General features: G+C 44.8%; 1 protein-coding gene across 6 annotated transcripts in view; it reads left to right on the forward strand.

Moving 5' to 3' along the window:
- Positions 1–16016, forward strand: part of TMEM184B (transmembrane protein 184B) — a 337694-nt gene that overhangs the window by 309841 nt on the left and 11837 nt on the right. For all 6 annotated transcript variants that reach the window (XM_077452364.1, XM_077452365.1, XM_077452366.1 and 3 more), the window contains one exon: positions 314–508. In XM_077452364.1, coding sequence (XP_077308490.1) covers positions 314–508 — 195 coding nt within the window. The remainder of the gene's footprint in view (positions 1–313; positions 509–16016) is intronic.

Genomic DNA, 16016 nt, shown 5'->3' on the forward strand with positions numbered 1-16016 from the left:
ATAAATGTGTAAGTTTTTTCAGTTTTCATCAATTTTAGCTTGTGTGTGTGTATATATATATATATATACACGTTTTTACTCCTTTGGTTCCTTTATAGTCCTTCCAAATTAGTAGGGTTTTTTTTTTTTTTGTCATATCTTTCAGGATGAGGAACCAGACAATACTTGCCCAACTTTTGAGGGTTCTCTTATGAGTCCCTCCTTCCATTATTCCTTTTTTTCTTTAGGGGCATATTATACATAAGGTCTTACAACATTGTGTAATTCTTGGTACACATTAGACTTTATTAATTTGTCTCCTTATGTTTTACAGGAATGCTTTTAGCTATACTGGAAAAGTGTGGTGCTATCCCAAAAATCAATTCAGCTGAGGTTACTGTGGGTGAGGGCACCGTTGCTGCCGGCTACCAGAATTTTATTATTTGTGTGGAGATGTTCTTTGCAGCCATAGCTCTCCGTTATGCTTTTACTTACAAAGTTTACTTAGACAAAAGGCTTGATGCTCAAGGTCAGTACGGTACTTCTTCCCTTTTTTTTCATGACATACTTATATTTCTCAAAAAATTCACAGGTGGTTCTATAGTTGATTCACTCTAAGAGTTGGTCATTTTACTTGACCTCCCCCTATACTAACTACTTTGTCAACCAGCTATATACCTGTGCACTGACCAGGGCCACCGGTGTCCTGTAAGATCACTATACTTGAGATCCCAAGAATTTTGGGATCTAGCCTTTTATGCAAAAATGCCAGCTTGGTTTGGATAAGTGTGTCCAGAATTACATTGCATAGATTTGAGATCTGACATAATAAAAAGACAGTAAGGACTAGTAAGCTACAATGTGTATTATGAGTGACTGATGTGTGACAAATGTATATCAAAGGCTCCCGCGCTATATGGCCAAAAAATGGTCAGAAGGTAAAATTCTGTTCTGACGGGAGCAGCAAACACTCTGAGTTGGCTCTCAATACTATAGAAAATGAAACGGGGGGTTGTGTTGCGCTTCCTTAATACCAAATGAACTAACAATAATACACAATAAAAAATATACAAATAAATATAAATATCAAGGCAAAAAGTGCAATAGTGCTTGTAAACTAGAACAGTGCTAAATGCTTAAGGAATTGCATTAAAGTGCATCTGTGCATTGCATAAAACAACTGATTAAAGGTGTCTCTGTGCATCACTCAAGTGTCAAAATCAAGAATGCATGTGCTAAATACATACAGTGCATATAACAACTTAAAAAATGCAGTATATATAAAAAAATATATATATATATATCTGTGATATAAACGCAAAAACTGTTGATAAAAAGATTCAAACAAAAAACCAATAGCAGCAAATCAGTGAATCTCAATAAAGTGTCCCATATATAGTCCAATCGTGCAATATCACAATCAAAAATAATGTGCCAAGCCAACTCTCTTCCAGTGGTATTCCGTGCCAGTGCTGGTTACACTAAATAATTACCTCACAGCTGCGAGGTGTGCAGCGAAAAAAACAGCTATATTGCAGGGGAGTACTTGAGAGGGTCAGGGGGATAACTGCAGAGAGGACTTTTGACGGTGCCAGAGACTCATCCGATTTCCTCGTGGTTGTTACCAGCGAAAAGGCTCCTCTGCTACTTCCTCCCAGTCGGGAGGAAGTAGAGAGAAGACATTGCTGGAGGAAGTAGCAAAGGAGCCTTTTCGCTGGTAACAACCACGAGGAAATCGGATGAGTCTCTGGCACCGTCAGAAGTCCTCTCTGCAGTTATTCCCCTGACCCTCCCAAGTACTCCCTGCAATATAGCTGTTTTTTTCGCTGCACACCTCGCAGCTGTGAGATAATTATTTAGTGTAACCAGCACTGGCACGGAATACCACTGGAAGAGAGTTGGCTTGGCACATTGCACTTTATTTTTGATTGTGATATTGCATCCAAATTGCACGATTGGACTATGTATGGGACACTTTATTGAGATTCACGGATTTGCTGATGTGTGACAAAGTCCCTATAAAAATTAGGTCACTATAAAAAGGTATTTTTTCAACCTCACCTATGTAACTATGGGCTATATAATATAATAATGACATATAATCACACACATAGGTTGGACTTTTTTCTTCATGGGACACAGAGCACCATAGTAATTACTATGTGGTTATAGACTACCTTCAGGTGATGGACACTGGCACACCCTAAACAGGAAGTTGCCTCCCTATATAACCCCTCCCAACACCTCCATTTTCTTTTCATACATCAGGGGCACAGAGTCATAGTAGTTACTATGTGGGTTATAGGCCACCTTCAGGTGATGGACACTGGCACGCCCTAAGACAAGAAGTACACTCCCTTATATAACCCCTCCCACTACTGGGGCGGGAAAGGTAAGTGGCATTTTCTGAGAAATCTTTTGAATTTTCTTATGAATGTCTCCTTTAAAAATAATAATGTTTTCATGCCTGTGTCACCACCGGGGGCTGTATTGAGCACTCATCGCCTCATGCGGGAAACAGAGCTGTGTCAGAAGCTGAAAAGTTCCTCCTTCTCCGGCCGAGCAGAAGAGCCTCCGGTAAGCCTAAGGGGGGACTTGTCTCCCCGCCTGTTGCCTCCCTATGCTCGAATTCCTCTCCTCGCTGGAGGCAAAGCGCCCAGATCCATTTTTTTTTTTTTTTTTTAAAGGAAAGCGCAGAGGGTGCTCGGCTGCTTTTGTAACCCCCCCCGCACCATGCTCTCTCTGGGTCTGAGGGTACCTGGAATCCGCCGCTTGTGTGGGAAAACCCATCCTTTTTTAAAAAGGGAGCGGAGGCTAACGCTTGCATATGGAGGCAAGCTTTTAAAAGCATGCTGTGTGCTGCTGCTGGCTGTGGAGGGACACAAGAGCAAAGAGGGCATTTTTCAGGTTTGGTGACACAGGCATTTTTCCTTTTGACACATTGTTACTGCTTCAGGCTGGGCATTAATAGCAATTTTTGCTGGACCATAGCCCTAGCAGTATATGCATTCCTTCTGGTAGTTCCTCTGCTTTGTGCATCAGGCTATGAGTGGAAGGGGGACAAGGAACTCCTCACAGGGTTCTAAAGGATCGATTGTTTTACAACAACTTAAATCCATGTCCAAGAAAATGTCATCCTCCTCTGAGAGTGATGCAGCCGGTCAGAGTGAGCCATCAGGGGGGACTGGTGTTGCAGCAGCGCTGGACACTTCAGCCCCTATATATATCACTCAGGAGGTTTTTTTTCTTCTACCATTTCAAGTTTGGAACAGAAGATTGATGCTATGATCACTTTCCATAGTGGATCCAAGAGTAGCAAAATCCCCATCCAGTGCTTAGGACCCTCATACTGAGGTGCAAGGGGCAGGGGATCAGGAAGCTCTTCTAAAGCCCCATACACACTATCAGATTTTCTGCTGATGTTTTCCATCAGATTTACCAAAACCATATAATATGAGGTCAAACCTTAGGGGTTTCAATGTGTATGCAATCAGGAAGGCCCTTGTACTACATGGTTTTGGTAAACCTGAAGGAAAAAATCAGCAGACAATCTGATAGTGTGTATTGAGCTTTAAAGATCAGGATGACGCTGATATCTCCTCTTCCGAAGATCCTAATATAGAGGGCGTAGTCTCACAAGAAAGTTTGTTGGTACACTCCCTTACTAAGTTGGTTTGCTAAACTTTTTTGCTGCCTGTAACGCAGTCTATTGATGAGCCCACCTCTGGTTTAGGATCACTAAAGCCTCCCCCATCTGGGGATGCTTTACCTGTCCATTCGTGGCTAAAAAAAAAGCTGATGTATTCTTAATGGGAACACCCGGATAAGCAGTTTTCCTCAGTTTTCTATACTTTATCCTATGGAGGAGGAATTCTATAAGAAATGGGGAGTTCCAGCAATCGATACTGCAATCTCCTCGGTAAATAAAAATCTCACTTTTCCGGTAGACAATACACAAATGTTAAAGGATACAACAGATAAAAAGTTGGAATTTCTTTTTAAGAACAACATTTCTCTGGCAAGTTCAGTGGTGCGGCCGGCTCTTGCGGCAAATGGTGTGTCTCAGTCCATAAAGGACCAGTTTGTAGAGCTACTTAAGATCATTCCTGATCAGCAGGCCCAGCAGTGGGCTGTTGTATTGAAAGCACTATGTTTTACGGTGGATGCTATGAAGGATTCTATTATTCAAGCCTCATGGCTTATGCTAGGACTGATGCATACACAAGCAGAGTCCTGTGGTTGAAAAATTGGTCAGCTGAAGCACTGTGTAAGAAGCTGTTGGCCAGTTTCCCATTTCATGGTAAACAGTTATTTGGAGATGATTTAAATAAATATTTTCAAAGGATTTCTAATGGGAAAAGTTCTCTTTTATCAGTAAAGAAGTTTAAGCATTTCTCCTTTTTAAATGTGCATCTTCTCCAGTGCCAGGAGCATCTGCCTCTAGGCAGTCTCGACGGCCTCCACCGTCGAGCTCAAGAGGAAGACCTCAGGGGCAGTCCCAGGGCCAAAAGAGGACTTAGGGCAGAAAGCCCGCAAAGCAAAATACTAAAGCTTCCTTATGAAGGAGCGCCCCCGCTCCCTTGGGGGGGGGGCTTCTGCAGTTTTCAAACATCTGGTTCTGTCGCAGGGAGTCAATCCGATCGGTTGTCTCCATTTTGCAAGGAGGGGAGTTGTAGGCATCAATCGATTATCAAAGATGCATATAACCACGTGCCGATATTTCCCGCTCATCAGAAGTTTCTACGCTTCGAGGTAGAAAATCGTCATTTTCAGTTTGTGGCTCTGCCGTTCGGTCTAGCCACCGCACCACGTGTGTTCCCAAAGATCCTTTAGCCAGGTTAAGGGCTCAGGGTATAATTATCCTAGCCTATCTAGACAATAAACCAAAGTTTAATCTCAGCCGTAAGCTACCTGGAATTCCTAGGCTAGATTCTCAACCTAGAAAAATCCTTCTTAAAACCATCAAGAAGATTACAGTACTTGGGGCTAATCATAGATACCGTTCAAAAGAATGTATTCTTACCCCAGGCAAGAATCAGCTCCATAAAGGAACTGATTTGACTTGTCAAAACAAAGAGAAATCCTTCCATTCGGCTGTGCATGAAATTGTTAGGAAAGATGGCGGCCTCTTTCGAGGCCGTTCTTTATGCGCAGTTTCATTCAAGACTGCTACAAAGCACCATTCTGCCGGCCTGAAACAAAGTCCAGGCTTTGGACTTTCCAATGCACTTATCCCCCAAGGTGCGTCAGAACCTGGTAGTTGATATCCAGCATCCTCCAAAAGGGGAAATACTTTCTAGCAGTATCCTGCAAAGTGGTAACAATGGATGCCAGCCTTCTGGGCTGGGGAGCAGTCCTGGAAGAAGCATCTGTCCAGGGGAAGTAGTCCAAGTCAGGACCTTGCCCATCAATATTCTAGAAATTCTGGCAGTACGTCTGGCCCTAGAGGTCTGGTCACTCAGACTATGGAATTGCTCTGTCAGGATTCAATCTGACAATGCCATGGCTGTGGCCTACATCAATTACCAAGGGGCCATGAGAAGTCATGCAGCCCAAAAAGAAGTGAATCATGTTCTGGCTTGGGCAGAAAGCAACATTACTTGCCTATCGGCGATTTTCATTCCAGAGATAGAAAATTGGCAGGCGGACTACTTGAGTCACCAACAATTGTTTCTGAAAGAATGGTCCCTTCGCCCTGACATTTTCCTGTCGATATGTCAAAGATGGGGTGTTCCGAACGTGGATCTGTTTGCGTCCAGATTCAACAACAAGGTCGCCAACTTTGTGTCAAGGAGAAGGGATCCGCTAGCGTGCAGAACAGACGCCTTGGTCTTTCCATGGGATCGTTTTTCACTGATCTATGCGTTTCCTCCAGTTCTTCTGCTTCCGTGCCTTCTCTGCAGGAACGGAAAGGGGTGATTCTGGTGGCCCAGAAGATCTTGGTTTGCCAAGATCATAAAGATGGCAGTACGGGACCCTTGGACCCTACCGCTGTGGCCAGACCTTCTCACACAAGGTCCGGTATTCCATCCTACCTTACAAGCGTTAAATTTAATGGTTTGGGTATTGAAACACACATTCTAAAGGACCATGGGTTATCTCCTTCAGTAGTATCTACTTTGTTTAATGCTAGGAAGCCGGGCCTCCAGAATCATTTACTATAGAGTCTGGAATCTCCTGGTGTGGATCCAGGGGTTGGTACCCCAGGAAGTATGTCATGGGTAGGATCTTTGAATTCCTGCAAATGGGATTGGAAACTAAGCTGGCTTTGAGTACTATCAAGGGCCAGGTCTCGGCCTTTATCAGTATTCTTTCAACTGCCTCTTCTGTCTTGTAAAGAGCCATATCGATTGATTCATTCATTCATTCATATTTGATTATAGATAAGGGGGTATTTGCAGCCTCATCCTAAATTCCTACCGAAGGTAGTGACCGGTTTTCATTTAAACCAGGATATAATTCTGCCTTTTTTCCCAGAGCCTCGATCTAGGAAAGAGAAGTCACTACATTCCTTTGTTGTAGTGAGAGTGGTCAAGGTCTATTTAAAAGAGGCCGCTCAGATTCGCAAAACAGGTTTTTTGTTTGTACTGCCAGAAGGTCCTAAAAGAGGACAGGCAGCATCAAAATTGACTATTTCCAAATGGATTTGTCAAGTGATTGTTCAAGCTTATGGTTTAAAGAAGAAAATTCCTCCTTTTTTGATCGGACGCCCCTGAAGTCTCATTGACCATGTGGAGAGAAACGGCCTGATCGCTCTTAGCTCGAGCAGATTGATCGGCAACTTGGATTCTTCTGCCGACCAGAGGCCCTGAGTCGACTGAACCCCCATCACTCCACCCCAGCCGGATAGGCTGGCGTCTGTTGTGATCACTTTCCACTTCAGAGGCAGGAACGACTTTCCGGACTGAATCACCAGGGACCTCAGCCAGTGAATCTCTGACTGACTGGCTCCCCCGATTCTGTCAATCCAGGGACAACTGAGATTTGTCCCATTTTGTCAAAATCTCCTTCTGCGGGACTCTGGTGTGGAACTGGGCATATGGTACTGCCTCAAAAGAGGCTACCATGAGCCTCAGTACTTGCATGCAGTACAGCAGTTTTACCACGTATCGGAGAGTCTGCAGTTTGTCTGAAGGGAGAAACACTCTCTCTTACCTGGATTCCAGCAGCAAGCCCAAGTACTCCAGACGCTGGGTCGGTACAATCACCGACTTCTTCAGGTTCAACAGCCACCCAAACTCTTGCAGGGTCTGCATGGTGATCACCACATCCTCCTAATTCTGAGGCGAAAGATGCCTTCAGGAGGACATCGTCTAGGTATCCCACGATCGCGATCCCACATTGCTGCAGCAATGCCAAAACTGAAGCCAATACCTTGGTAAAGACTCGGGGGGGGGGGGGGGGGGCTGATGCCAGACCAAAAGGGAGAGCCACAAACTGGTAGTGGGCTTCCCTGACTGCAAAGTGCAGAAACTTTTGATGCCAAAGGCATATGGGTATGTGCAGGTACACATCCTGGATGTCTAAAGACAGGAGTGCATGGAGTGCAGCAACTACTGAGCGAACTGATTCCATTCTGAATCTCTGCACTTTCACAAAGTGATTGAGGGCTTTTAGGTCCAAGATTAGACGTACCCCTTCCTTCTTGGGAACCACAATCAGATTTGAGTAGAATCCCTGGAAACGTTCTGATTCCGGAACCGGTACAACATCCCTGCGAGTCAGCAGGTCCCTTACTGCCCCCAAGAGGGCCTCCCTGCGAGCCGGGGATACGGGTGTGCTGGAGGGGAAGAATCTGTTTGGCGGCCAAGAGAGAAACTATCTTGTAGCCGGAAGAAATCGGATCGCAGACCTATTGGTCGGATAGTCGAGAGGACCACCGGGCTGCAAACTCCCAAAGGCAACCCCCCACTCGAGACATGGGTGGGGGAAACCTTCATGCGGTAGCACTTTTGTTCGCAGGCTTGCGGTTCCGGGGACGTTTTTGTCCTTCGGTGGTCGTCCTGTCAGGCTGGGGACGTTTAACCGAAGCTCCGGGTGGCTGAAAAAGCCGCTTGTGAGTGGAAAAAAAGGGCCCTTACCTACGGCGTGGCTCCTTAGCCTTCCTGGCCTGTGGGAGTAGGGTACTCTTACCACCAGTGGCATTTTTAATAATGTCATCCAAAGAGTCAGTCACCAAGGAAGGGAAGATCCGTCAGGGCTTTTTTGGATGCCTGGTCAGCAGACCAGCATTTTAACCAAATCAGGCGCCTCAGCACCACTGCTGACACTGAAGCCCTGGATAACAGAGGAAGAGTATCCAGGGCCACGTCACAAACGTACTTAAGGCCTTGCCCTAGTTGGTCTGCTAGTTCCATGCAGACAGGAGAAGCCTGTTGCTCTCCCAATTCGCGGTGCAACAGTTTTGCCCACTCAGTGTCTGCGACACAATTGCGAATGCCAATACAGGTCGCACGGCGGACCCCACAACCGTAAACAAGGAACGAGCCACTGCCTCGGCCTTCCTGTCCGTGGGATCCTTGAATGAAGGAGTCCCCTCAACCGGGATCGTGGTTACAAGGATATGTCCCATAGCAATGGCAACTGAAGGGATGGAGACTCAACAAAAAAGGTAGGAAATTAAGAGACTAGAGGACTTATACTGCAGCCTGCAGTACACTACGCCCAAAGGCAATATAGTCATGACCTTTTACATCGATTTGATAGAATCTGGTAAATGTATGGACTGAAGACCAAGTTGCGGCCTTGCAGATCTGAGCCATGGAGACCTGGTGATGCACCACCCAAGAGGCACCAACAGCCGTGGTGGAGTGTGCTTTAACATAAAAAGGAGGAATTTTCTTCTTTAAACCATAAGCTTGAACTATCACTTGACAAATCCATTTGGAAATAGTTGATTTTGATGCTGCCTATCCTCTTTTAGGACCTTCTGGCAGTACAAACAAAACATCTGTTTTGCGAATCTGAGCGGCCTCTTTTAAATAGACCTTGACCGCTCTCACTACATCAAAGGAATGTAGTGACTTCTCTTCCCTAGATCGAGGCTCTGGGGAAAAAAGGCAGAATTATATCCTGGTTTAAATGAAAACCGGTCACATACTTCGGTGGGCAGAGCGACACGTACCAGCCCTGTCGGCCATTTACATCCTGGGAGTGGAGAACTGGCAGGTGGACTATCTGAGTCGCCAGATGCTGGACCCAGGAGAATGGGCATTACATCCGGAGGTATTCAGGCTACTGTGCCCAAGGTGGGGCACACCAGACGTGGATCTTCTGGCCCCCCCTCTCAATCGGAACTTGCAGAGATTCATGTCCAGGACAAGAGATCTGTGGTCAGACGCGCTGGTGGCTCCGTGGGATCAGCACCACCTGATCTACGCCTTTCCTCCACTAAAACTGTTACCACATCTGCTTCGCAGATTGGAAGTCGAGGGGATCCCAGTAATACTGATTGGCCTCAGCGTCCTTGGTACGCAGACTGGTGGCGGATGCCCCATGGCGGCTGCCGTTGCAAGAGGACCTTCTGTCTCAAGGTCCAATTCTCCATCCTGCTTTACGGGATGGCTGGCTTTAACGGCATGGCTATTGAGAGCCAGGTGTTGAGGAACCGAGGTCTATCGGAATCGGTGATCCCAACTATGTTGAGGGCACGGAAATCTTCTCGGAAGATATATCATCATACCTGGAAGGCCTACATCTCCATGTGTGAGGAGAAAGGATGGCATCCGCGCCTCTTTTTCCATATCCAGGATCTTGCTGTTTCTTCAGCAAGGAGTAGACCAGAGATTGGCGCTAAACACCATTAAAGGGCAAATTTCAGCCTTGGCTGTCTTTTTTTCAGCGACCCTGGAGTCTCACTCATTAGTGAGTACCTTTGTTCAGGGGGTGCGACATGTAGTCCCTCCGGTGCGTCCACCGCTACCCCCATGGGATTTGAACCCGGTGTTATCGGCACTTCAAAAACCGCCGTTGGAAAATATCAGGGAGATTCCCCTGTTGACTCTTTCCCAAAAAGTGGTTTCTAGTGGCCATCACATTGGCCAGGAGGGTTTTGGAACTGGCGACTTTGTCCTGCGAGTCTCCTTATCTGGTTACTCGCAACCGTCTTTTCTGCCGAAAGTTGTCTCAGCTTTTCATATCAATGAGGACATTGTATTACCATATGTGTGTCCTAAGCCGAAACACCCTAAGGAGGTGGCCCTTCATACTCTGGAGGTGGTTCGGACTCTTAAGGTGTATTTGTCTGCCACTGCTCCCTTTCGAAGTCAGACTCATTGTTTCGGTGGCCGGTCCAAAGAAAGGCATGGCGGTCTCGTCGGCCACCCTTTCTAGGTGGATCAGACAGATTGTAGTGCAAGCCTACGCCTTGAAGCGGCAGGTGCCCCCCTTTCTAGTCACAGCCCACTCCACAAGGGCAATCAGAACGTCTTGGGCCTTCCGACGCCAAGCGTCTGTCGCACAGGTGTGTAAAGCGGCGACCTGGTAGTCTGTCCACACGTTTACCAAGTTCAAGGTAGACGTCAGTGCATCGGAGTACTGTTAAGTTAATGCGCTGTTGCATTACATTCCGCAGTTTTTTGGTGCGGTTGTGGGTAGTCCTGTTGAGGGACCGACACAGCACCCGCCCCTCCTTTTTATCTTTACGTTATACTGCTTGTTGACGTACTGATGGCTGCATGGCAGGCTGGATGGTTGTTGCCCAAGGGAACGCACCTCTCCCCCCCCCCCCCCCCCCCGGGCTGAACTAATAGTTTTGAGCGTTGTATTACAACTAATACCTAGTATCTCCTAGTAATGGGGCATAACAACCCAATGGCTAAGAGAGGAGCTGTGTCAGTTGGTGAATTACAGAGAAAAGGATTTTACAGTGAGTACAAAAAATCCTTTTCTTTGAAGTACATCAGGGGACACAGAGGTGTCTAAGGTGTTGGTCACGAATGAAGATGTGCTCTGAGGAGCTCCAGGAGGTATCCGTGCTGGACTTAAGGAAAAAATGTTGTCATGCCTTAAATCCTCCACTACCTCCACTAGAGGGAGTATATGTATATGCATATACCTTATCTGTTGTCTTCACTTCAGCTCAGTGTCGGTCTGTATGTGGCAGCAGCAGCTGGCACAGTGGGGATAAGAGATCTGCCATCCTGCATTTCAACATCAGCTGTCTATCAACATCAGGGATGCATTTCTGCATGTCCCTATATTTCCTATTGCCAAGGGTTTCTGTGGTTCAAGGTAGAACAGCGGCATTTTCAGTCTGTAGCCTTGCCCTATGGGCTAGCTACAGCACCCCGGGTATTTACAAGGGTTCTGGCCCCACCTCTGGCCAGGTTAAGGGCACAGGGCATAAAAGTCTTGGCATACCTAGACAATCTATTGCTAATAGGCCAGTCGGTGGATCGTTTAGAGCAAAGCGTGCGCATTACAATCAAATACCTGAAAAATCTGGGTTGAATTCTCAAATTAGAGAAGTCTTCCTTAAAACCACTGAAAAGACGAAGTACTGGGGTCTGATCATAGACACAGTCCAGTAAAAAAAAAACTTCATTCCAGTTACATGGAAAGTGGTAGCGACAGATGCAAACCTTTTCAGGTTGGGGAGTAATACTGGAGAAGACAACTGTCCAGGGACAGTGGTCCAGAACCGAAAAAGCCTTGCCCATCAACATCCTAGAGATTCGGGCAGCGCACCTGGCTCTGAAGCCCTGAAAATTCAGGTTACGGATGTCCTGTCAGGATCCAATCTAAAAATGCCACAGCTGTGGCCTATATCAATCGCCAAGGGGGCCATAAGGGTCACGCAGTTCAGAGAGTGATGGACCATATTCTAGCTTGGGCGGGAAAGGATGTTCTTTGCCTATCGGCAGTCTTCATTCCAGGAATAGAGAATTGGCAGGCAGACTACTGGAGTCGCCAGCATTTGTTCCCGGGGAGTGGTCCCTTCACTCCAAAATCTTTCTGGCTATATGCCAAAGATGGGGGATCCCGGATGTAGACCTTTTGGCATCAAGGGTCAACATGTAGTTGGTCAACTTTGTCGAGGACAAGTGATGCACTCGCATGCAAGACAGATGCGTGGAGACCCCATAGTTTTCAGAGTTAGGTTTTTTTTCCCCTATTCAGTTGCTTCCATGGCTTCTTTGCAGGATCAAGCTGGAAAGGAAACTGGTAATTCTAGTAGCACCAGCATGGCCTAGAAGGTCCTGGTATGCAGAAATCATAGTGATGGCGGTGGAGGATCCAAGGTCCCTTCAACTACGGCCAGACCTACTCTCACAGGGGCAGATATTCCATCCTACCTTAAAACTCTAAGTTTGGCTACTGAAGCCCACATTCTGAAGAGATGTGGTCTCTCCGGGTCAGTGATTTCTACATTCATTAATGAAGCCAGCTTCCATATATTATAGTCATATATTATAGACTCTGGAGGGCTTATGTTTCCTGGTGTGAATCCAAGGGTTAGTACCCTCAGAAATATAACATAGATAGAATTCTTGTTTCTTCCTACAAGTACAAATGAAGCTGACCTTGAGTACTATTAAGGGGCAAGTCTCAGCTTTATCCATCTTTTTTTTCCAAAGACCGCTTGCTTCGCATTCTTTGGTCCAGGGTTTTTATACAAGGGGTAATGCGGCTTATTCTGCCATTTAGACCACCCTTGGGACTTGAGCTTAGTTTTTTGTCGGTATTGCATAAACAGCCCTTTGAACCGTTACAGCATACACTCCCTTGGGCCTTCTGACAAGGGAAATAGTGTTTCCGGTTGCTATACCCTCTGCAAAAGGGTATCGGAGTTGGCTGCTCTTTCCTGTAAAGAAGCCATGTTTAATTATTAAGGTGTTTTTAGGTTTTTCACCTAAACCAAGATATTGTCCTACCGTTGTTTGTTTCTAAAAATAGGTTCCAGGGTAGATAACTCACTACATTGCCATGATGTAGTGAGAGTGGTCAAGGTCTATTTAAAGACGAAAGCTCAGGTCTTAAAGACTGATGTTTTATTATGCTGCCAGAGGGTCCTAGGAAGGGACAAACGGCATTAAAATCCACTATTGCTAAGTGGATTTGGCAAGTTATAATTCAGGCCTAAAGGCTAAAAGGTAAGATTTATTTTTTTCATGTCAAAGTGCACTCTACTAGAGCGGTTTGTGCTTCTGGGGCAGTGCATCACGAGCCTCCATGGCCCAGATATGCAAGTCCCCAACTTGGTCTGCTGTCCATACATTCACTAGATTTTATCAAGTGGATGTAAAAAAGGGCATGAGGATATCATCTTTTGGGCCCAGTGTGCTACAGGCAGCAGTATAGTTCCTCGGGTCTGTTGGCACCCTACGGGTTGTGTCTCCTTCCCCTCAAATAGCATTGCTATGGGGCGTCCCACATAGTAATTACTATGGTGCTCTGTGTCCTGTGATGTACGATAAAGAAAATAGGATTTTCATAACCGCTTACCTGTAAAATCCTTTTCTTGGAGTACATCATGGGACACTGAGGTCCCGCCCCTCTTCTTCTGGGGTATATGTATGTATATATTGCTTTGTTACAAAAACGGAGGTGTTCCCGGTATGGGAGGTGTTATATAGGGAGGCAACTTCTTGTTTAGGGTGTGCCAGTGTCCATCACCTGAAGGTGGTCTGTAACCCACATAGTAATTACTATGGTGCTCTGTCCCATTGTGTACTCCAAGAAAAGGATTTTACAGATGAGCTGTTATAAAAATCCTATTTATTTCAACCTCACCTACTATGTAACGATAACAGCAACTAAAGAACTGCAAGAGCTACTGCTTTTCTGAATATTTTAAAAATGTCTAAGCCCTTCAGTTCCATAACAAGTTACTCTGGGGTTCTCCGTTTATAACAGTCCTTTTACCCCATACAAATTAAAACATAATACAACATGTTTTATACAAAAACAGAATGCTGACGTCCAACTGTGAAGTTGGACTTCAGAATTTTGTTTTTCCACAACACATTTTATAAATGTTTTTTATATTTTCATTATATATATATATATATATATATATATATATATATATATATATATATATATATATATATATATATATATATATACAGTTGTGCTCATAAGTTTACATAACACGGCTGAATTTATGATTTCTTGCCCATTTTTCAGAGAATATGAATGGTAACACAAAAACATTTTTCACTCGTGGTTAGTGTTTGGCTAAAGCCATCTATTATCAATCAACTGTGTGTGCTCTTTTTAAATCATAATGGTGGCAAACTACCCAAATTACCCTGATCAAAAGTTTACATACCCTGGTGATTTTGGCATAACATGCACCCAAGTTGACACAAAGGGGGTTTGAGCGGCTATTAAATGTATCCATTCTCACCTGTGATCTGATTGCTTGTAATTAGTGTGTTTGTGTGTAAAATAGGTCAATGAGTTTCTGGATTCCTGACAGACCCTTGCATCTTTTATTCAGTGTTGCACTGATGTTTCTGGTTTCTAAATCATGGGGAAAGCAAAAGAATTGTCAAAGGATCTGCGGGAAAAGGTATTTGAACTGTGTAAAATGGGAAAAGGATATAAGAAGATATCCAAGGAATTGAGAATGCTGATCAGCCGTGTTCAAACACTAATCAAGAAGTGGAAAATTAGGGGTTGTGTTGAAACCAAACCACAGTCGGGTAGACCAACTAAAATTTCAGCCACAAATGCCAGGAAAATAGTTTGGAATGCAAAAAAAAACAACAAATAACTTCAGGTGAAATACAGGACTCTGAAAACATGGTGTGGCCATTTCAAGATGCACAATAAGGAGGCCACTTGAAGAAAGATGGGCTGCATAGTGAAGTTAAACAATTAAAACAATAAATAGTGTAGCGCTTCTAATTAAGTGAATGTGTAATCCCGTGAGGGAAATCCAAATGTGATCAGGAAAAAACAAATTGATCCGTGATCACGTGGAAAGGTCACATAGAAAAGGTCCATAAACAATCATAGAAAGAGTTCATATGTAATCATAAACAAAATCCTCTGTGATGTGGCTGGTGCAGAAAAAGTATAATAGGAAATTCTTCCAAGGGGATAGGAGTTTCAATAGTCAAATACAACCCGATATATCAGCTTGTCTGCAGAGATCACAAAGGTAGATGGAATACTCTTACCGACTGTGGTGGACTCACACGGTCTTACGACGGTTCAGTCGGAAAGGCTTGGGGTCCCAACCTGGGACTAGATGGTAAGGTGGTGGACGCCCGACTGGATGTTGAGAGGACTCCAAACAACTAAAGACCGTAGGAGGTTTCTCGCAGGGGGATCTCCGAAGTCTTCTTTGTCCAATTCAGATGTAACTCGATTGGAAGTTACAACCCCAGACGGGGGGTGGGAGATTTTAGGAAATTTAGACCAAAAAAGAAAAAGAAAAAAGAAAGCTCCACATGGTGCGGGTCAAAAAATCTTAACCATCGGGTTTTATTAAAAAGTCAAGTAATTAAGTAAAAATTATGACTAGTGATCACAAGTGAACAAAATAAAAGCAATGTGGGGTGCCAAAAAGCGACCCCAAGCGAGCATAGTGAAGTTGCCAGAAGAAAGCCATTACTACGCAAATGCCACAAAGTATATCCCGCTTACAGTAAGCCAAACAGCACAGAGACTAGCCTCAAGCCTTCTGGCACAAAGTAATTTGGAGTAATAAGACCAAAACTGATCTTTTTGGCCACAACCATAAACGCTACATTTGGAGAGGAGCCAACAAGGCTTATGATGAAAGGTACAGAGGTGGATCGTTGCCATTTTGGGGTTGTGTGACCTACTGTATAAAGGTCAATCCACACATGTGAAGTATCACTGCAATCGTTAGAGGACGATCAATAATTCTAGCCCTAGACCTCCTCTGTAACTCAAAACATGCAACCTGTAGAATTTTTTAAACTTCGCCCATGGAGATTTTTAAGGGTAAATGTTTGACGACATTCCACGTGCGGGCGCAATTTTGAAGAGTGACGTGTTGGGTATAAATTTACTTGGCGTAAAATTATCTTTCACAATAGAAAAAAAATGGGCTAACT

This window comes from Lithobates pipiens, unplaced genomic scaffold (genome assembly GCF_037356315.1).
Source record: "Lithobates pipiens isolate NorthernLeopardFrog02 unplaced genomic scaffold, aLitPip1_a1.2 Scaffold_23, whole genome shotgun sequence".
Lineage (NCBI taxonomy): Eukaryota > Metazoa > Chordata > Amphibia > Anura > Ranidae > Lithobates > Lithobates pipiens.